A 24,671-nucleotide genomic window follows, 5' to 3' on the forward strand; every position below is an offset into this window, starting at 1 on the left:
TTATCCATATATTGACAGTTATCTTAATATAGGGTTCAAAATTATGAAGTCAATTTATGAATTAAGGATTAAGAATTAAAAGTTAATATATGTGTAGCTAGTTTAAAATAGATACATGCTTTTGCCTTTTTAATCATTTACAGTTTGTATTTTAAATAAAATGCATGTCTAAAATACCCAATCTGTATTATTTTTTACAGTGACAGAAACAAAGAAATAATACCTCATCCTTTCTAGGACAATACTATAAAATTCACTTATCAAGTGATTTGAAGTATGAGAGCAAAAAATACATACTGATAACTGGAAATACATTAATTATTGTTTTATTCAACTTGTATGCAGATTGACAATTTTTCTTTTAAATAAAATTATTTTCACTGCTTTAATTATTTTAATACAGGGAATCTCCTCTATTTCAGAACAATAAAATGGGAAAATGTCAGCTTCTAGGGGACAAAGGTACAACTTACATCTGTAATAAATGTGCATTTTTATCTTCTTGACCTATAGATTAATACTTCATCAGACCCATACTGCAAATCCTGAAACCTGGACTATTGTCTCAATTTCCAAATTAAAAGAAAAAAGAACTAACAATACATATTAAGATTGTTCATTCATTCTAACTTGACTTTTCACATTAACTCTATAGAATTACTTTATATAGAAAGGATTACATGATCAAGTCCTTCTAACTCATAAAGAATGAGTTTCATCTATTACTCTTTAAAAGCCATGATATGAAATTAAGTTCAAGCAATCCTTGTTAAAAATACACTTTCTTAGTGTGGTCTGAAAATCTAGTAACGCAGTTTTCACCCCAGTATTAAGAAATTTTATTTCAATTTCACTAAAATCTCGCTTCATTCCTTAATTCAATTCATAAGCATTAAAAGAACTACTTATATGTGACTTGAAAGGTGAAAACTTTAAGTGGCCCTTATGTGGCACTAAACTAAATGGCAAAGATATAAAAAAAATTTTGGAGCAGATAAATGGCTTTCTAGGTCAGTACGATACAGATCGAGGCTACAGGACTTCGTGTTCCCATCTCCAAAACCATGAGCTTGCAGTGTCTAAGAACAGCTTGTAGTGTTTATGGTTCATCATTTAGCAGATTTTTTTTTTTTTTGACATGAGCTAAAGTCCCTCAGTAACAAAACAGTCCCTGCTGCCAGCCAAATTATAACAAATATGAAAGCATAGACCAAAGGAGTGGTGTCAAAAACAACTTTGCCTGAGGAAGAGAGAGGAGTGTGCCAGTAAGTCTGAATTACGGGAAGGAAAACTGAGGAGAGTGAATGAAAATGCAGAGCTTGAGAGAAGAGCAAGGTTTGGGGATGAGAGATAATGGAACCAAGTACGATTCATTTTAGATGAGAGGAAAGGAGAATCAATCAATAGAGTCTGAGGTACAGGGCTGATATGTTGACAGAATCTAGGCTGCCAAGCCTTGATGTCTTCAATGAAATGGGATGTGCTAAGAACGTAAAGATGCAAGAATGGAAGAGATTAGGAACACCCATATTAGAAAATGGAATAGGGAGTGTATGAGGGATAAAGAAAATAAGTGACAGTAACAACTTTTCTTTACTGAGCATCATATATGGAGCCATCTACACATGCCAGGCACTGCATGCATGTGTGTGTGAACACATACATACATCCATACACATGTACGTTCTTCTTTTGATATTCTTGTAACAGCTCTGAGAAGTGTCATTATTCCCATTTTATAGACAGAAAAACTGAGGATCACAGAGTGCCATGTAAAAAGATAAAGAGCTAATGTGTGGTAAAGATAGGATCCACATAGATCTACTGAGCACCAACACTTGTCCCCTATGCTGCCTATTGAGATAGGATTTGTTACATCACAAGATGAAAAATGGCAAATCCTTGGATATATTGTTAACCTTATAAAACAAAACATAAATATATATCCAAACATCAAATTGATATTGTTAATCTTATAAAACAAAACTTAAATATATATCCAAATATCAAATTTAGAGTCTTCTAAAGAAAAACTCTAATTCAAACCTAAGTATGTCTCAAGCTAGTTTACCATTTCCAAATGCATATCTAAATATTTACCACTGAGTCCAATCTATGCCTACTCTCTTCACCTAAGACTAGTGTTTTGACTTGAACTTAAGTAAAACACATTTCTGAACAAAATCTGAAGTTGTTAGTCAGACATTTCTATTGTTGCAATGGTCTTCCAGTAAATTTCTTCCTTGCAGTTTAATAACGTAATTCTATTTTTTAAATGACTTGTTAAGGAATGGACATGCACATGGTATTTAAGGTCAACGGTTCAAAATGGTTCCTATTATAATGGCCATTACAGGACTATACAGTCTCTTTCCAATAGCACCAGCACAATATTGTATATACAACCAATTCTAAATGCTAGTCCTGACAAAATATCCCCCAGGTAGGTTGCAGAATATAGGTTCTACAAGAAGAAAAGTCACTAGGGTAGAAATGAGAAATAGTACTAGCAGGTCATATAGCTGAATTCATATGAGAGTCAAGACTTTTAGCTTACTAAGGACCTTCCCAAGAGAATCTAAAGCACTGCTTTCAATTACTAGGCACAAAAGTCAGACAACAGTTCTGCTTATCTTCTGTTTATCTTTCAAAATATTTTCTTACAAGCCTATTCTTCATAAGGTCAAATTTGTTAAGGCCAACAAAGGGCCTTCAAAATTAACCCTTAAATAGCAAATTTTGCCTGAAGCCAAGGTGTGACTGTGTGGTATGAATACTTTGGGTAAATTGTTAGTTTTCCAAAGGCCAAGAATCAATGCCAAAAGCATTCATACTGTGACCTCAATTGACCTGTAGTAAGATGTCAACTCAAGGTATCTTCTAAAGAACGGAGAGCTGACACAAACCTAGAAGATCCAGGCCACTTCTTCTTTTGTACCTAATTACTCTGCTCAATTAAAAATGAGAGATTACTCTAATAAAAGTCAATGGAGAGCTTTAATTATAACTAAACAAGTATACACACTTAAAAGGTTTGAGTTTTCTATATTAAAACCTATTAGCAAAGTAAATAAAGCAAGAGTAATATGAATATAGTCCTTAAGCAGCAAACATTTGAGATTGGGAAATCAATCACATTCTTGCTATTCTTTCTGGAGTGAAGGAAGACTTGTATTTATTTACAGATATTTTCAGTGTTGAAGAAGAAAATGCCCAAATATTATTCATCTGTAGTTAAGCACCATCAGTTGATTCTAGAATCATCTAGCATTTTGTAAAACAGTATCCTATAGTCAAAGACATGCTCATTGATATATTCTAACTATAAAACTGCACATAGTAGTCACTCAACTAGTAACTGTTAAGTGAATTAAAAATGTCTGAACAGAATAAAAATAAGACTTTGAGGAAATGTCAAAATAATTGAAATTATGTTGGGGCATCTTGGTGGCTCAGTCGGTTAAGCATCTGACTTCGGCTCAGGTCATGATCTCGCAGTTTGTGGGTTTGAGCCCCACATCGGGCTCTGTGCTGACAGCCAGTTCAGAGCCTGGAGCCTGTTTCAGATTCTGTGTTTCCCTCTCTCTCTGACCCTCCCCTGCTCACACTGTCTCTCTCTCTCTCTCAGAAATAAATAAAAAAATATTAAAAAGAATTTTAAGAAATTATGTTTGTGAGATGGGTCAGTGAATGATGTTAAAGATTAAAAACCTGTCTAAGGAATTTAAGTCACTTATGATAGTAAAGAAAATGCAATTAACTGAGATGACATTAAAGAATATGTATGTAAAAACAATCAGTATTGCTTCATTGCAATCTGCTAATCTATCTATCTATCTGAAGTGCTAGAGTTCTGTTCTTCATTTCCTTTCTCAACACTTTTTTGAATTTTTATAAATTGTAAAACTGAATTTCTACTCAACACTTTTTTGAATTTTCTAAATCCCTGTTCCATTGTGAATTAGATTCCCTAAATAGTTGGTATTTCCATAGATATTAACTAGAAAAAAATTCCATCTTCTGTTTACTCCCATCCCTTGATGTAACTAATACCTATTCACTCTTCTAATCTCAACTCAGAAGTAATTATCTCCTGGGAAGCTTTCCTCTTTTGCTGTTCACTATTTTATTCCTTGAACTTAGTACATAGCTGCGCACATATTCTTTCAATGAATAATTAAATTGTACAGAGTCTATCTCAATCAAGCCTATTGTGACAGCTTAGCTGGTGTCTTGCACTTGCCCTTGGATCTTTCAATCCACCTTACAAAATGTTGTTATAGTGTTCTATAATTCTGGAACTCAAAACCAATCATCTGTCTCTCTGCCTATCAATGGCTGATGGATGAATAAAATAGAAGGTGAGATTCTGTTAAACAGTACACAAGGTCATGTGCAACAAAGCATCTAGGGATTTCTCCAGTTTTATTTTCATTACTCTCTCCCATCTCCCTTTTCCTCTCAAAATGTGTATGGTTCCCCCCAAATCAAGAGGAAACTTTAAGCCTCATTGTTTTCTCAAATTTTTCTCTTTCTCATGGACCACTCTCTTCACATCTACTTTTATGTATCTAGATTTCACTCAAGTGATACCTTTTATGAGATATTTCCTTTCTACACTCCAGTTTCTTCTGTGTTCCCACTGGATCTTGTTCATACCTCTATATCATAGCTATGATACTTTAATGCATTCTTTCATTTACATCTGTGTCCCCCTGCATGTTCTCAATAATTTTTGGATGAATGAATAATATGTTGATGGGACATTTGGTGTTTTTTACAGCTATGTAAAATAATGTGTTAATATCTGACACCTAAAAATAGCAAAAAATTGTAAAGTTAGATAAATTGCAAAGCAAGGTCAGTAATTCCTTTAACTTTTACATTAATTCAGCAAGTATCTTTCATATACAAGTAGAATCTTAGATCTATTCATAGAAAAAAGATTTTTTTTAAACATCACTCAGATAAATAACACTCAAAATATTCACATATTCTAAGTATTACATTCATTGCTAACATTTAAATAACCTCAGAAACAAAATATTGATGTCCTAATATGTAAGTAGGAATGAGTACAGACTTAGTCCTCTTTAGTAATCAATGTGATCTCACTATGAGAAATAAATGAGGTTTTTCTTAAACTGTAAGATTTAAGGTCCACCTTCAAATTACCCTTCTCTTGTTTTTTTTTTTTTTTTTTTTTGAGGCCATTTCCATATGGGAGGTTTATTTAAATGAATGTCTTTAAACACCATAAAATGTGCTTAAGAACTGATTATGTAAAATGAGAGAGAAGGCACCCTTGAATATATCAGGTGAAACAGAAGATGGCCACACAGCACAACACCAAGCCTACCTTTCTGCATCAGAGGCAGTGCCTTTCCTAGTCTGTTTTTGGATGCTAGATCTTTCAGACTTTCTGGAGTGCCTGTGGAATGAAATGTTAAAGAAATACAAAATATATGATGAATAGAGCTACAGTAATATCATACAATGATAAAAGCAACAGGCATGAAAATGACAATTATTTTCCTTAAATGGTTTTGTCAGTCAGTTGCTTTTTAAAGTAAAAACAAATGATAATAAATAAAAATAAAAATCAGAACCAGTGCTGGGTGGAAGACACAAATTGCCCAACAGGAGATACAAGAAGCCCCATTAGTCCAGAGAGGGCTGTCTGCAGTAAGGACCTAGTATGGGCCCCTGCTGAGCAACTGTGCCTCTCTTAATGAGTAAATAAATCCAGTGGGGAAATGTAGTGATGACAGATGTGATGACAGCAATGGTTTAGGTGCTGAAAGACCACAAAGGGATGACATGCCCTCTACTTTTACAAGTTGAAACACAGTGCTACAGAGATTTTTTTGTTATTCTTCTTTCACAAAATATGGACTGAAGAAAAATACTGTAGTGAAATATGCTTCACATAATGATTTAAAATCAAGTATTAGAATTACTTAAGTGATCATAACCAAGCTTTTGTAACCATGTAGCATTTTAAAAAGCTAATCACATATCACACACCAAAGACCTAATAAAGTTCCCAATTACTCTATGTTCCAGAAGTAAATATGTACACTGAACATTTGGAACCCGAAATGCATTTTCCCAAAGAAATGTTTATATAGACAGCATGCCTCCCTAAGGAGCAGCTTATGTATGCCTATTTGACCTACAGTGTGATACTGTAGTCAAGAAACTGAAACTTACTTTTAAAACTCCCAGAGAAACCATAAAAAGTAATGTGCACTTGATAATTATGTATTTTTATCACAATAGTTGATTCTTTACAACCTATGCTTATTTTTCTTTCCTGATGTCCCTTCCAACAACAAACAGAAAACTGTTATTACTTATTAATGCCAGATAATCTGGGTCTCCTATATGTAAAGCCCTGCTCTCAAGCCAACTAGAAGCACACGTCAAAGTACAAAATGCACCTTCATAGGGGTGTACAGACGTCTGGGGCTGCTCATCTCTCCCCATCTCTTCCGTTATTGCCAAAAACTGGGTTTACCCTGTGTTGCCCTTCCAATTCAGGGTTTCTTTTGGCTGTGTGTTCTTCAGCCTTCTGTTACTGTGACATTTCACTTCTAAGAGATGAAGAAAGGATTGAAGTAGAGGGGGGAGACATCTCTCACTTACCACTTTCCTTTAATAGTTGGAAAAGAGGATATATTGAAGAATAGCTCTATGCCAGGCACTGAGGGAGGTGAGGCACTAACTATGTAATCTTCATGACATTCCTTCCAGAAAGTGTCATATTAATTTCAAAGGTGAGGAAATAGACTCAGGAAGGCTACTCAGTCAGTAAGTAGTAGAGTTGGGATTAGAATGTAAGTATGTCTGGCCCCTAACCTGTTCTGTCATATACTGTCCAGGAAAAAAGAAGGGAAGAAGTTGATTGATTCTGATTATGCCCTTGGGATACACTCTTGCTCCAGAAGGGAAGACCCCACGAAATAGGGTTTAGGCCTACGAAAGCACTAAGAGATGATCTCTAATGTGAAAGGAATATCTCTGATATTCTTATTTACTTTGTTGATCCTGTGATCAGGAGAGGTGGCAGAAGTGTGTAGAAGAGTAGAGAAGTGTGTGGCATGTGCCTGAAATAGATGCGAGATGGTTGTTGGGAAGGAAAGCTTGTTCCTAAGCCAAACGGAAGGAAGGCATCTACATAGCAGAGGAGCTACTGCAGGCCCAGTAGGTATCTGGGCTCAAAATAAAAAGAAATATACCATTATGGGAAATTTATGCATTGTCCTAAGAATGCTCAGGGACTGGAGGACAAATGTTCCTTTTCTCATATTTGGCAAAAAGTAGAATGAGAGCACAGAGATTTAGGCCAATTAATGAGACTCATTGTCATAAAGGTCTTCACTCCTTCACTCACTCATTCAACAAATATTTGCTGGATTTTGCATATATGCCAGACACTGTACTAGTTGTGAGTGAACACACACATATACAGAGATTTTTGCCTTCATGTAATTGACATTTTCTCCATAGGAGACAAGCAAAAAGCAACAACAACAAAAAGCCCACAAGTAAATTATATGGTTTGTTAGACGGTGATAAATGCTAACAACAACAAAAAGCACGATAGGGCAAGGAGGATCAGAAATGTGTGTAAGGGTGGGGCTTGGGGGTAGGTGCAGATTGCCATTTTAAGGTGATCAGGGAAGGAGTCCTTGAATTGGTAACCTAAGATCAGGAGGGAGTTAGATGTGTATATATCTAAGGAAAATGTATCTCAGGAAAATGAAACAGCAAGTGCAGGGGCCCTAAGGCAGGTGTGTGCCTGGTGTGTCCAAGCAAAGTGAAGAGACCAGAAAGAAAAGTGTTGAGAGGAAAAAGTCGGATGTCTGGCCATGAGGGGGTGGTGAGGGTGTAGAATCTGGTAGACTTCTGTACAAACTTTCTACCCCTGAACAAAGAAAGGGTTATAGGCATCTTTTAGAACTTGTCCGCTTTTGTTTCTATTCCTACTAATTTCTATTAATCTTTCTAGACCCCATTGAGATTTTACTTCTGTAAAACTTTCAAGTCTTCCTCCTCTTCAATCCCTATAACATATCTGTATACTAGATTATCACAGCAATCCATAATGACGGTGGTGATGACAACGATGATGATACCATGATATCTAACATTTACTAGGAGTCTGATGTATGCTAACATGACTGCTTTACCTGCATTAACTTATCTGATCTCATCAATCTAGTGAGGTAGGAATGCTCTTTTATCACTTTTAAAAATAAAAAGATTAAGGTTTAGAGAGATTAAATAATTTTCTCTAACTCACAAAGTCATTAAATGTGAAAACACGAGGTCAAATGAGACTCCACAATCTCAACAGCAGTGATCACATTGAGCCTGTGGCATAAATGACTCTGCAACACAGTAGTTAAAAGCATGGACACTGGACTTGGAATGTCTAGGTTAAACTACCTGTTTCTGTCTAGCTGGGTGTCAAGTTACTTAACCACTTTGTGCCTTGGTTTTTTGTTCTTTTTGTTGTTGTTGTTCTTACCTGTGAGGTGGAAATACTACTATCACATCACAAGTTTGCTAATTCCAAATATTTCAACATTGCTCACTATTTTTATTATAGTGTTTGTGACAATACATAGAACAAGGATTTGTAGTAGTTTTAGCATTACTTAGAACCAGCTGGTGATAAGTGCTATAGAAATATTATTTAAACTGATAATTATATGTATTTGTCTCATGAAGGTGAAGACTTTTATTCATCTAATAATAATGCCAGACTTAGAGTCACTGTTACATAACTGGGTGACAAAAATTCATGCAGATGTTTATACATCTAATTTTTTAATTTCTGTTTTTAATTCATCTGTTAAGAATGACCTTTTTTTCCCCAAGTGCTATAGAAGCTTACTTTTATTGAAGATTCATCCTAAGATTTCTACAAAAGACAGGTCTTTATAATTCTTTTAACCGCTTAAAACGATCTTCAAATTGAGTTAAACTAACATACACATTAATTGTAATACTTCACTATAAAGGAAGAATAGAGAAGAAAACAGAAAATTCAAATGTCTTTTCCACTCCAAATCCCAAGTTACAGCTATAAATGCCATTATATATTTTAAACACAGCTATTGCTTAGAACAGAGGCTTGTGACATGTGAAAGGTTTCCTTGGTTTACACATGCAAGAATCAGAAATATTGATCTTTCTCTGTACTTCACAACTTAATAGTTGTATAGTTTCAGTCCTATAATTCTTAGTTCACAGGGCACAAGTGGAATTCTTTAAAATTTTAAAGTTACACTCAAATGTAAGGTATAACAACAATTATTTTATTATTAAACCAAAGCAAGAATAATGATCAGAAAAGTGGAAATGTTCCTAATTCAATCTAATTTTTCGAAGCTCCGTTTTTATTGTTCTATTAATTTAAATGTGAAGATTCATAAAATGTACTAATGAAGAGAGTTAACTGTTAAAATCTGTTTCTGTGCTATTCTCCTTTCCTTTTCAAGTAACTAAACTCAATTAGAGTAATTCCCCAAAGGCATTGGTAAATACAGCTTTTCTGAAGATATTACAACTCTATTGAAGTCTAAAATTAATGTTAATAAAATAGTAATACCATTAAAGGTATTTTCTAATAAAATGAAAATACATTATGTTCTGTTTGGGAGAAAATGTAACAAAAATCTACCACATAATGTTTTAATTTAATTAGAATTAACACAGATATCATGAGTAAATACCTGTATATATGCTAAGTACCTAGATGGCTTAATGTGGAATACAAATATGCAAATCTCTATCATCTTGTGCTTCAAAAGTTTAGGAAGAAAATATTGTATTTGAATAGAATCTACCTAAATAAGAAATGTTCACATACAACAAAGATAGATGCATGCAATTAAGATGCATGTACATTTTTTATAGTATTGATATTTATATATATGACTATAGCCATTAAATTTACAGACTTAAGTATTTTAACGAATGAGTATATTTCACTCATTCAAATAAAGAACATTTTTGTAAAGCACAAGATACAAATGGTTCTACATTAACTGCATTACTGTGGCAACTGCCCTGAATTCTGGAAGTAAAAAAAACAGATGATTTCTTTATTCCAGAAATATTTTTAATGAAGAAAGAAGATTCATTCAGTTTGAATCAAAGGAAACCACATGACACTTTTGCTCAAAGATTCTAGTAGGCAAGTAGCTGCTACTAAGTGACAAGTGTGAGTAACTATACAAATTAGATTATTTGCAAAAGAAAAAAGAACTACTTTAGCAACTTAGGAATTAATCTTAAACACAGCAAGATGCTTTACTTGTTCCAATAATTTACTTGTTTCCAATAATTTAAAGTCCTGGAAAATAGGGTCATTTACTTCATCAAATATTTTTGGTATTTATTTAAGTCACATACCTTAAAAAAATCCTTAAAAATACCATGTATAATGATGCAAAAATATTCTTAACCACATGTTGGAATTGGTAACTTCAAGTAAATAAAGGGTTAAAATACTTGTCAAAATGTACCAAAAAGGATATATTGTATTTTTCTGAAAAAGCACTGATACCAAGAATAAAGTAGAAGTAGTCAATAATAATTATGATTATTTATACTAGCTTCTCACATTTAAGAATGATTGATTCAACTATGAACATTAAACTCAGAACCATATGCTTCAGGGGTTTATTAGAATGCATTTTTTTCTAAATTGCAATGCAAAAAATTTTGATTAGTTTGATGCCATAAGTAGATGCCATTTTTATTAAGATTCATAAACAGAAATATGTGTACACAGGTTCATAAAAGTTACTTTTTATATATTAAAATGATGCCATTTAGAAAGAGATATTTTGTTATTGGAGTGACTCTTTTTTAAATGTCAATATTTTCAGTAAAAAAACCACCAGGAAAATTTCTCTACAATTTTACAGTCAGAACCATTCCCTGGGGTTCCAAATCCATGTATTTTCTTCTCATCACTGTTTTAAATATTCTACAACTTCTAGGAAATTTTTCTAGATCTAGAAAATCCTACTTCCATATTAAATACAAATAAATCTATGATATAGTCCGAGATGACATCAAGACTGTTTGAAACTGAAATTAAATTGTGGAAAAATGATACATTAAAAATTGTGTGCATATGCACACACATCTACATATACATTTATGCCATGAGAAATAAAGGGGTGGCTAAATGCTTTCCAACTTACTAGTTAACCGTCTTAAGCAAAGTTGTTTGTATTACTGCTATTTTGAAAATAAGCAAATATGACCCTGATACAGGACATCCAAAGGCTAATTATACAAACTGTCACTGATTTTAGAATACTCTCCTAGTTACTAGTGACATGAGGTAAAAGTCACCTGATGCCCAAATCATCATGAACATTCAGTATCTCCAAATTTGATGTTACATTCACTCATTTGGAAACTGGTAGAAACTTCTGAGTAAGTAAAAAAAATCTGATAAGAGGTAAGATGTAAGAGTTAAGTTTGCCAAGTGACTGACATGGTTATCTATGAATTTAGTGTCTGTTGATTTAGCTAGTTCTCTATCATTTATGGGTACATTTTATTCCTATATTTTAATAAAAGTTTATTGTAAATAACTTTCTGTTCTATACAATGACAAATCATAGTATCTAGCCATTTAAACTGTATTTCTTTGGTTGAACATGAATCTTATTTACAAATAAATCATAATAAAAAATAAAATGTATATTCAGAATCATGTATTTGTAAAAGTTTCCATAATAATCTTATCTAAAATCACCATTTCCAGTTCTAAAATCTATCCAAGTACTTACATACAATCTTTTAAATCAAATAACATAATTAATCCATATGTCATTAAATGACAGCTAATTTTAAACTAAGTTTCATCTCATGTATATAAGAACTGAAACTATTATCTGGATTTCCATTTTGCTTAATCCATGTCCTGATAAACTTACATTTATATTCATTATAAAGACCATTATATTTAATTGTCCTATACTCAGTCATTACATATAATGAAATCCACTGATTCATTTCTTTGGAACAAATTCAAAAGCTTTCCAGAATTGTGTTTTACAAAAGGAAATTCTAAGTTCCTTGAATGGCCAGAACTTTGCTTTTCTTATACAGGCTGTGACTCTAGCCATAAGAATAGTGCACATAACAGGGCACAATAAATATCTGTTCAATGAAAGAGTAGTAATATGGATGTAAGCTTTGAGTTAATTTATATGATTATTTTATATCCTTTTTGAAAATACTTTAAATTTATAATAATTTTTAGGTTGGAGATTTTACTAATTTTTCTACTCTCAGAAATGCTATTCTAGAAACCAAAGCAGAAGGAATTGGATTTAAATTTCAAAGACTAAGCCATATTAACAAGTAAATTTCTTAAAGATTAAAAAATGATAAAATATTTTTAAAGTCTTTATAAACTACCAGTTTGTGGTCTTTTCCAACATTTGTAAAATGACTTAATTTTTTCTGATTAACAGGGCTTAGTTTTTCTTTCAAATTGAAATCCTGAAGATATTTCGACTATTTACTGAAAAAAAAATCACTCTTAACTAAGACTGCGATTACTATAATATCTCCACACATATTGGAAATAAATAAACAAAAGGAACCTCTTGTATACGCTCACATCACTAGCTGTTCTGTTTCTGAGCTACCAAATAAACTCTTCTACTTAATAAATATTACCAATGTGTTGACTGAATTTCTGCTTAAACTAGAAAAGAAGCCTCCCAAACAAACACCCAATAACCTTTCTTGACCAGTCAGAAAAAGATACTTAAAGATAAGGACTATAGATAACAAATATCATAAAACAGGAAAACCGGGTTAACTACAAACGAGAGAGGTAACAAAGCATTTCTGACATTTCAGCAGGAAGTAAATTCAAGGCACTGATGCTATTTTTAAAAACCTACCTTGTAGACTGGCTCTAGCCCTCAACAATATTTAGTTGAAAAACACAATATTCATGTGATATATAAGAACCCATTATTCTACTTTCAATCAGACATTTTTAATGTACCTCCAAACCTAAACTTCAGTATTAACAAGTTTATTTAGTAAAAAAAAAAATAAGACAACTGAGATTAAACCACCAACCAATATAACAAAGTCTCTGTCACATATTTTAAAATATTTTAAAGTACATGAAAATTTGTATTTATTCATGAATGTTTAAACGAAAACAATTATTTAAATATGTTTCTAGAAAATCAAAACACTGAAACAAATGCCCATTTAAAACAGAACTCTTCCACTGGATCTGGCTTAGTTTGTTTAAATTATGGTATTTGCACACCACTCTCATTTCAGGAAACACTCTGAGGTGTGTTATTAGACGTGAATGTGCAACACATGTGGTTCTGGCTCCTGAAAGGATGCATATCACAACCCACATTCCTCTTGGTCATCCTTCACTTGGTGGCCTAGAAGCCTGTAGAAACCACTTGTCTGTGAGGAGGAGTTGGCTAGTACCTGTCATTCTCCGGAGATGCATGCTGGATTTGAATCCTGGGGCTAGGAGGTCGTCTCCTATCTAGGGAGGGGGACCATCTACCCCTGTTTGCCCAATGAACAAGACAGGAAAAAACAGGACATTTAGTAACTTCTAACATAAAAGAATATATGGAACAACAGGACTGGAAAAGCACCGCAAAAAGGCAAAGTGTAGCTTCTTTGCTCCACAATTTACTCTTGGTTTTAATAAGCCTTGGAAAGATAATTTATAATGTTGTAAGAAAATAAATCTTGTTACCCTATAAGTGAATAGAGAAATAATTTATTTGGGAAGATGTTTGAAATCTGTGTAAGTATGTTCTTTTAAACTGTGCTTGTGTGTGTATACATGTCTGCGCACACACATCTGCACACACATATATAACTTTAAGTTAAAAAGATGCACCCTTAAGAACTTGGCATATGTTCGAATAAAAGAGGTTTAATAAGCTACCAATGCTTAGTTGACACTAGGTGTTGAAATATCTGGATAAAGTGGCAAAGATGAGGTGTGTGAATTTAACACAAAGCAGAAACACAGTTTAAGTGAAAGAAGAAAAAAAATGTTCCTTAGTGTAGAAACAATGGCATAAAGAAATAATTCATAGGAATGCTAACCAGTGAAATCTTAACAAATTTTCTTGGCGAAACCCGTAGCACTAATTACTGAAATTTAAAAATTGTGAGTATAAAACACTGAGGGACAAAAGTGGGAAATATAGACAGATGCCATGGTAAAATGGCATTACCTGTAAAAAAAATTCTGCAAATCTTTATTTGCAAAAGTATCCTCCAATAAATTACACAGTTGTTTTTTATTTCTGTATTTACAATAATACTTTTCTGTGATTGACAGTTAAATGAAAATCTGAATATTGGTTCATTCTTTGTTAAATTATCTTGAGATTCTGTGTATAACCACGAATTACAAACACCTAGTTGGAAACTGAAAAGAGGTAATAAGGGACAGAGCAGGCCAGATTTGGAAATTATTTCATATTAGATATGAGCACTTTAAACAGGATAATTTCTCTGGATATTGGCTTCCTTTTATGAAACAAGGGATAACTGAATGATCTTTAAGGACTCACCTAGATATAAGATTTTATAATTATCCAAAGTAGATTGGTATGAACGTTTAAAAGAATGTGTATTTTTTTCTGCCATTTCACTTGGGTTATTGGATTTATTAGATAATCAGGACAAAAACAGCAAAGGGCTGTCACATTTGACCAGGATATCTGAGATCAGCAGGTACTCAATTCTGAAAGCCCTTTGGAAGCCTGTGCTTAATCAATAAGCCTTAAAACAAGTTTGTCATGATTCAAGTAGGTCTCTGAGGAAGCTGAAACAAATAAAGATATTCTACAGCAGAATTTGGGCAGAAGAGAAAACTGTGTGACAAGTACTCTTAAATGTTACATGTTTGTGAAATTAAAAATACTATGCATTAATTTGAAATTACATAGTAATTTTAGATTATTTACATAGTTGGTCAATCCAATCCAAAAGCCTTAAAATGTATTTCACTTCACTGGTTTTTGTTCTGCAGAAACAATAAGGAAAAAATATTTCTAAAATAATTGAAATCATAACCACCCTGTCTTTTACATGAAGCTGTATTCAGTCATGTTAAAACCTGAGGTGCTGAAAGTTTTTACAGGATATGAAAACACAAAAATATGGCTAATGTGTTTTCTGAAAAGTGATAAGTAATGTTAACTTGACAGGATCATGAGTAACCTTGCTTCTTGAGGCAAAATTCCAGTCCTTGTGTTTATTTAAACAAAAAAGTAAAGAAAAATGCTGTAATCATGAAACATGCAGTGAAAAGCTATGAAGGAGAAAGGTGTACATTGGAAACAAGCAATTGTGAATGCAAGCTTTTAAAAGAAAATTTTTGACAAAATATTTAGCATAATACATGGATTATCTGTACACTCAAAGTCCTTCTATATGCTGATATATGGTACCAATATAATAAACCCACTTGCTTTTCCATCTTATATTTAATATGAGGCAAGGTCAATTTATGGTCAATATTTATCCAAAGACTAGATATTACGTAAGTTTTAAAAGAACACATTTGTGACCTTCAAATATACTAGGATATTTTACATGCTTTTAAATTGTGTGCAACTTCTTTCTCTTCTATTACACAGAAGAAAAGGCCAAAATTTTAATCTTTATCCTCTTGTTATTTTGCCAAACCATAGGGTTCAACTTCCATTTTCATCTTGGAAGGTAGCATGGCAGGCTATGGTGCCACTGCTAATTATGAAGCTCCTTTTCTTGATTTCTCTTTCCAAAATAGCTTGCCTACAAGTTACACTGGTTAGTTACAATTTTTGCGTTTTAACATCAGGTATCCGAAATTCATTTATTTAGGAACCTCTATGTGTTGGGAGCTTATCCCTTTCACTGTGATCACAGTAGAAGAAAGGTCACTCTGACAGTTAAGGGATTGAAAAAACAGGCTCCGAGCTCCTTACATAAGGAACTGTAGTGTTTTTTTGGTTGAGTTTTGACAGTTATATAAAAAATGCCCTGCAAAGAATAAGTAGTCAATTTATATTTGTGAATATCCAAGTAAATAGTAAGTTAATACAGGTAAGAAACAATGAGAACCTTAAGTAACAGATTACCAGTGGTGAGGGGACTCATTGATGAGATATAAAGGAAGTAGAATTGACGGGTCTTAATATGTAATTAAATGGATCTCACTTCATGTCTTTTTCCCCCAGCAATGATACACTGTAAAACAAGTGTGTGTGTGTGCTTAAATGTGCAACAAATTATTATGCTTGCATATGTACACATCTTTCAAAGACGCATATCTCTTCGCAGAACATGGAAAAGCAGCTTAATTATCTAAAAGAGAAATTATATGGAAATGTAAACCGTTCACTCCACAAATAGCACAAGAAATATCTGTGAATTGGGGTGCCTGGATGGCTCAGTCAGTTACGTGTCTGGCTTCAGCTCACGTCATGAACTTGCATTGAGCCTTGCGCTGGGTTGTGCTGACAGCTCAGAGGTTGGAGCCTGCTTTGGATTCTGTGTCCCCCTCTCTCTCTGCCTCTCCCCTGCTCACTTTCTGTCTCTCTCTCAAAATAAATAAACATTTAAAAAATTTAAAGAAGTCTGTGAATTACTGTAATATTAGAACCTAAATCTGAAGAAATGAGACAACTGATTATATAGTATGTATTTTTATTGTCTAATCCCAGTATTTATTTTAGTCCTTTAAAAAAATGTGTGATGGGGTACACCTGGCAGGCTCAGTCCGAAGAGCATGTGACTCTTCATCTCGGGATTGTGAGTTCGAACCCCACACTGGGTGCGGAGATCACTTAAAAAGAAAATCTTTAAAACAATGGGTGATGGGTATTAAGGAGGGCACTCATGATGAACACTGCGTGTTATATATTAAGTGATGAATCACTAAATTCTACTCCTGAAATTAATATTACACCATTGTGTAATATTACCTAATTGGAATTTAAATAAAAACTTGAAACAAAAAATACATAAAAGGAAAAAAGAAAAGAAAAAACCCTCATTTTCCCCAATATTGTTTTAAAGTAAAATTAATACAGATACTTATATTTTGCTTTTTTAAATTTTAATTCAACATCAGTTTATTTTAATTCAATTTATAGTTGTTAAGTTTTAGGTAAGTACCTCCTTTCTCTTAGTCCTCATGTTTCCATGTGGAGGTAAATTTATTCAAGCAACACTCCTGGTCTCTTTCTACCCTTTGCCTCAATCTACCCCAAGAAAGGAGGACTGGCTTATAAGATCAGTGATTATATTAAAGGACCAGGCACAGGTACCTCAGTCCTTTCTGGATTATTCCTCCAAATCAAGCCACCTACAAACTATAAAGTCTACAGGACACAAAACTACAAAGCAGCTGTTAAAATGTGAGGCCTGGGCCTGAACCTGTCGTATGGGTCTGTGAATTTGGCTGATTCGAGGGTGAGTTAATAACAAGCTTATAGACCTAAAGTCACAGCATCTAAACTTGTTCATTGTATTTATGGTAATAATTAGATCTCTCTTCTTCTAGTTCTTGAGTCTAGCTCACAATTAGACACAAATTAGGGAGGAGAAAATAGGATGTATATTTTAATTTCCCCAAATCTCCAAATTGAGCATTTACTAAGTAAAAAATAATAATGCTATCACAAGAAATGGCAAGGACAAATAAGATATGATCCCTGTTCTCCAGGAACACAATACAGCAAAAGAAACAAACACCCTAAGTAAGGTATAATGTGTTTTAATAGAAATATATAATAGTATGTGGGCCCAGAAAAGAAAGTAAATAATTCTGACTGACAAAAGGGAAGGGGGGGGTGGGAGTACAAATGGGTTTTATAAAAGCTGTGGTTATTTGACCTAAATTTTTGAAGAATGAGTAAAAATTTTAAGCAGACAACAAAAGAAAAATGGCATTTAAATTTAATGGATAGAAAACTTGAGACAAAAAGGAATAAATACCATTAATAAAGCTCATATGAAAAAAATTAATGGGGCCAGAGTGACAAGGGAAGGGCTATCATATATTTCAATATAACTGAGGTAAGGGATCTGTTTGGGAGATTCTGAAAAGGGAACTGATAAGATTTACTGATTCACAATGTGAAGGAACAGGAAAAATACTTCCAGATAATGTGCCTTGTTATATGTCAAAGCCACCCTAATAAGAGGAAAATTTAGGAAGAGAAAGTATTTTGCTATAAAAAGATGTAAGGGGAGTGGCACCTGGCTGGCTCAGCTGATTAAGCATCCAACTCTTGTTTCAGCTCAAGTCATGATCTCACGGCTCATGGGTTCAGGCCCCGCATTGGGCTCTGTGCTGACAATGCAGAGCCTGCTTGGGATTCTCTCTCTTTCACTCTCTCTCTCTCTCTCCCCCTCTCCCACTTGTACTGTCTCTGTTTCTCTCAAAATAAATAAATAAACTTAAAAAAAAAAAAAGAAAGGATGAAAGGGAAGATAATGAATTTAATTTAGACATTTTTTTTTAATATTTTTTATTTATTTCTAGGAGAGAGATAGAGAGAGAGAGACAGCGTGAGCAGGGGAGGGTCTGAGAGAGAGGGAGACACAGACTCTGAAATAGGCTCCAGGCTCTGAGCTGGCAGTCAGCACAGAGCCCGATGCGGGGCTCGAACCCACGAACCACGAGATCATGACCTAAGCGAAAGTCGGACGCTCAACCGACTAAGCCACCCAGGAGCCCCAATTTACACATTTTGATGTACACAAATGGCAATTTTTAGAAATTTAGACCTAGCCTCAAGGGAAAGTTCTGGCCTGGTCAATTACAGTAGCGTGTTGTTTTTATATGTATTAATTAAAGGGAAATTTTTGATAGCAATATAATTTCAGGGACAGAATGAGTGGGGCAAAAGAAAACTGAAGATGGGAGTCAGGGGAACACTGATCTGTGTAGGGTGGGATAGGAAGAGAAGCCTGCAAGAGGAGACTGTGTCATAAGTGGGGCCTAAGAAAGAAAATCTGTGGAAGGTACTGAATAAAAGAGAGGCTCAAGTGACTGGATGTCAATGTAACATGTTGCAAGATGCTTCTGGACAATTAGGGAGCCAGTGTAGTTTGTAGAGGAATGTCAGCATAGTGGTAGAGCCATTGTAAGGGGTAGAAATCAGACTGCAGGATTTACTAGGAAGTTAAAAAATGGAGGCAAGTAAGTACAGACTACCATTTCATGAGCCTTCAGTAAGGCTGTGAACGGTCAAGGAAGAAGAGAAAACATCCCAGAAAAATAACTTCTCCAGTAGCTCTAAAAATAAATGTGTCTGAACATTTAAGTAATAATTTGTTTTAAAATCTGGGAAAGATAAGGTTAATGGCAGGCCTATAACTTTTTCATTCCCAAACAGGGAACAAGGTGGGAATGAATGACCTCAAACAGACCCTGAATAAAGATGAAGGAAAAGTGAATCCGCCTTAACTAAACTTCCTTATAAATATTCAGTGGTATTTGCTAATGAAAAGATAAAAGAGTGTCCTGTATTAGACATCTTTAGTAGGAAATAGTCCTTCTAGACATTTTATTGTAATTTTAATTTCTTAAGCATGACTAGATTGAGCAACGGGGTAATCCATAATTACTTTTGTTATTTGTGTAATCAACAGAATATATAATGAAGACACTCAAAAACTGAAATGGCTTCCTTTGCAAACAGTGTTTCTACATGCATTAGTTAGCCTGGGCCAAACCATCCTAATTAAAGGAGAAAAAATGGATCCAGTGGTTTGGGACTCCTTCAAGAAAAGGTTACCAGTACCTGGTGCTCCTTTATCTTTGAATCATTAGTGAGCTATGGTGTTGGATATTGAGTCTGCTTTAACACTTTCATTCTTTGTATTGACACAATACTTCATTTGTTTTAAAAGTTAGTGAAAATACTTCAGAAAAGGGCAATGAGTTGATATAACTACACACAAACATTCATCAAAATGGTTTAGGATCAGCAACTTGTTAAGTTCATGAGGCTGTGGAAATATATTACTATCTTAAGTATATGAAATAATGTTTTAAAATGTTTCTCTAACATTTTATCTACTATGTATAAATTAGGCATTAGCATAAGAAGCTCTCTGCTCAGTCAGAGAAATTAGTAACCTGGAAAGCCCTCTAAACCTCTCTATTCCTACTCTGCATATCCTGTCTAGGGACTTTAGCTGCATTTTCCAAAGAGAACAAAGTCACCACTGTTGATACTATGATGTTCTGCCTCAAAGCTGCTTATAGGCGTGTGGACAAAAGGGCATCTGAAGTCCTTATCCTCCAAACCAGTAATAATCTACAACTTCTGTAATTTTCTTGATGAAACCTACCTCACTTTATTTTCTTCTTGGCAATAAAATTGACCGCAATAAATTAAAGATCACTGATAATACCAACTCCTACCCCTCTGTCTCCTTTCGTTTGTTTGATGAAAAATTTCTTTGTATTCAATATATAGTGAATATAGATTTCAATCATATTTTTCTTCTATCAAAGTAGGTACACTCACTTAGACTTCACTGTGACTAATAACCTGGTCAGAATATTTGTCTACGGGCTGATCTATTTTAAGAGTATTATCTGAGAGGTTAAATACACCAACATATGGATTTGTGAACCCTATGGCTTTAGTGCAAGAAGGGAACACGTGCTAGATAGGCTTCAGCATAAGAATAAACCTGTGGTATCCAATACAGTAGCCACAACCCTCCAGTGTCTACTAAACACTATGAAAACAGGCATGCAAACGATCTACATTTTTTAGCTGATTATATGTCAAAATGACATGTCAAATATATACTGGGTAAAGTATTAAAATTAACTTCATCTTTTTAACATGGTAACCAGAAAATTAAAAATTATAAATGGGGCTTGTTATATTTCTATTAGCTAGCACTTATGTAATGTGATAGTATTGTTGTAGTCAGAATATTCTACTGACTTGAGCAATTCTGTCTTGTTTTAATACCAAACAGAAACATATAAGGAAATAAAAGTAAGTAAAATATATAAAAAGATTTTTCTTGCTACTCTTGTATTTACTTTTTCCTCGGTAGGGGTAAGGAGTAATACAGAACAAAAGAGGAAAAAGAGAACAATTTCAGCTGTGATTTTAGAAGAGCTGACAGCCATTTCAACTAAAATTTCTATTACAAATACAAAAAAAAATGCAACATATAAGTGAGATTCTACTGATTTCTATTACAAAATATACAAATACAAAAGAATTAAAAATAAAAAAGTAAAATTTTCAGTAAAATGTTATGACAACAGTTAAAAAAAAAGGTGTGTATACTTGTACCTATTATTCAAATCTAAAAATAAACAGCTCATAAATAAATAAACAGATTCAGTCTAGAGCGATTACTACAGAAAAGCTTTAAGCAGCCTCTAAAGAAGAGAAATGGGTTACACGTTAGCATCACTAAACATGTTTTTTCTTCTGGATTTGTAAAGAGGGAGTAAATAAATCTCTGGTGATTGATTTCTAATTGAAAAGAAGTAACAATTACATCCAAGACTATCAATGATAACCAAGCTTAATGAGATAGAAAGTTCCACTACAATGGAAAAATTAGCTGCTCAGAATTAGGAGATAGTGTAATATGAAAACACTGAATACATCTGAATTATAATCAGAATTATTTATTAAACAATCAATTAAAAGTGTTAAGCAAAACTGTGTGTGTATATAATGTGCATTTATTTTGTAAGGCATCACAAGATCTAAGAAAAACATACCATTTTGTCGTCAAAATATAGCTTACTGCAAAACATGATCTATATCAAAGAGTAGGTTGACTAATCAGTGAATACAAATTCACATGGTAAGTCTTCTACCTAAACGGAATTCTTGCTTTAAGTTTGCGCAAGACTGCTGAGACCTACAAATACTATTTATCATGGGAACTAATAGGAAAGTGATCCTTCCCTTCAGATAACTCCCTGGACCTTGTCACATTATCAGCATACTGAAGGCTCCCTGAGTAGTGTGTAAATAAAACCACTGAACAGCAACAGAAGGGAAAAAGCAGCAGCCAGAAGCGGTTACAAATTACATCACACCATTTGCAACAACATTCATGGAAATATGTGTATGTGCGCCCTCGGGCTGACCCACATACACATATCTCTAGGTAGACACGTATAATAAGGGGAGGGAGAATGGAGACAGTTAGCAAAGTGAACATGAATGAATAAACCTGTGGGACTCACATGAAACAAAACAAAGTGATTGGGAAAAAGAAAACCCACTAGTACAAATGATAGGAAATTAAGAAAGTCTTTATTTTATACCTTTCTCGTTCTGGTGAATGCAAACTAGCATCTGGTCTCAAGCAGTTGGTACTAGCACTCCTAGCCCTGTCAAGGGAGGGCTGCAGTTCACTAGTGCCAGTGCATTGCATCCAGTGGTAGAAGAGAAAGACAGAGAGAACAAAGAAAGGAAGACCGTGTTAGAGAGTAAAGCATAAAATAATGTCCCCTTTACATAAAATGTAGAATCACCGTGATTCAGTTCATAAGGGTGTGAGAGAGCTGACAGGATGGCAGTGCAAAATTTTGTTTAGAAAATGAAACTAAACAAAGATTATGCTTCAATTGGGTTGCATAATTTCTTTTAAAAGGGTCTCAGACTGAAAAAAAAATGAGACTAAAATCACACCTTCTTATGAAAAAATTGGATACAAAAAGCACTGAAACAAAATGCCTAAAACTTCACTACCAAGAACAGATGCCACACCAAAACAAAATGAAGGACATCAGAGGAGAAAAAATTTACAACTCAACTATTTTGGGTCACAACACTAGACAAGGGAAGTGGAAGGCATGACTTCCAAATGTTCTTTCCTAACCAATATTTCATTAGTAAATACTCTTGCGTTAAAGCATTCATGATGAAGGGGAAAATCCTGTCTAGTCACTGACTTGGTTGTGGTATGTGCAGGCAGAACTGAGCTTCACAAATTAAAATCATCCAAAAATAAAATAATATAAAATTAATTATATTAAAATCAACAAGCAAAACTACATAAATGACAAGACAACTAGAATTCTGATATTTGAGTAATTAGATTTCATTTAGAGAAATAATCTAGAATAAGTTTTATAATTAATTAAAGTTATTTTTAGGTATCATTCATTTAATGTTTCTCTGCATATAATTACTTTCAAGAACAAATGGTAGTGCTTTATTAAAATTTAAATTTGTTATTTTTAGTAGGCAAGGGATTCAGGATTAGTTTATAACTGGGACTCACTGTCATGACTCTTACCTGTAAATATTCCAGTGAGAACCATTCTCTAACAAAGGCATCTTAGGCGGTAATGTTTTATAGTGCCTACCAAAATGTCTGGAACATGGCCACACAAACACACAGGAAACAGAAAAATATAGATGAAACAAATTTTACGAAGACACAAAAACAGTAGGAGGCCTATAAAGCTAAAACCAAAGATGCATCTTTTTTATTTTCAGAATAACCACAATAATTATTTGAAGGTAGAAGAATTATTAATATATGGAATCAGAGACATTTGTCTTCATAATTAAGATAAAGAATCAAAATTATAATTTAATTTCCTTAACTTGAAAAATATCTGCTAACAAACCTTTATGAGTTAATCAATATTTAAATGTACTCTTTAATCCTTGATTTAATATTATACCTGCTTCTATGGAAGGAAACAACTCATGGCTAAACATACTAACTGAATTATTTATGTAATTTGGGACTTAAAATGTGACTGAGATTGTTAACATCCTAGTAATCAGCAAAGTGCTGAGTGGCATGGCAGGGAGAAAGCTGGTCACGGCAAGAGACTACAGAAAGGGAAGGCATAACCAACACATCAAGTAACTGCAGTGGAGGAAATCCTTCCCAGTTATCAGCTTCTGAATCCAAATCCAACCACAGGTAAAACTTATCACGGGAAATCAAATAGGATGGGCAACAGGTGTACACGAGAATATGGATTTTGATTTGGCAGAAAATGGCAGAACAAAGCTTAACTTCATCTGAATTCTTTTAAGGTCTATGGGGGTCTGTACTACACCAAGAACAAACTAGCTCTAGTTAATTAATTTTTTGATAATTTAATAATGTTTCTACAAATTTAACTGCTGATTATGAAAGTCCCTAGTCCATTCGGCCTACATTAAAATACGATAAACACCCCACTGGTTTACTCATATTTATAATAATAGCCAAGTCAAAGGAAATCTCTTAAAGCTTCAGTTTAAAAATGCATTAGAGTATCATATTTGAACACCAAATGAAGACAAATTTTATTGAAACTAAGGATTCTGTCTGCTTCACAGACAATAGTCTTCTTTTCAACTCCTAACCTTAGCAAAATATCTTTAATAACAGGTTGCTATATAATTTTTTAAAGCAACTGGTTCAAAAGTAGTTATTCAGGAATACTCTAACAAGGATTAGCAAAGAATGTGAAACAGAATGGAAAATAGCATATTTATTTATAGTGGGAAGGTCCAAATTCCTGCTTTGGCTTTGCCACCTAATGATGGGAAGCTATTGAATTTTCTGTACAACATTACATTCTTGGGTTGTGTTTTTATGAAAAAATGGTTTAA

General features: G+C 33.7%; 1 protein-coding gene across 1 annotated transcript in view; it reads right to left on the reverse strand.

The window, feature by feature from the left end:
* Positions 1-24,671, reverse strand: part of RIMS1 (regulating synaptic membrane exocytosis 1) — a 478,148-nt gene that overhangs the window by 114,355 nt on the left and 339,122 nt on the right. Inside the window, 4 exon segments of the mRNA XM_077767235.1 lie at positions 5,360-5,431; positions 13,513-13,596; positions 22,373-22,462; positions 23,350-23,427. Coding sequence (XP_077623361.1) covers positions 5,360-5,431; positions 13,513-13,596; positions 22,373-22,462; positions 23,350-23,427 — 324 coding nt within the window.

Source organism: Crocuta crocuta, unplaced genomic scaffold (genome assembly GCF_008692635.1).
Source record: "Crocuta crocuta isolate KB4526 unplaced genomic scaffold, BGI_CrCroc_1.0 scaffold518, whole genome shotgun sequence".
NCBI lineage: Eukaryota > Metazoa > Chordata > Mammalia > Carnivora > Hyaenidae > Crocuta > Crocuta crocuta.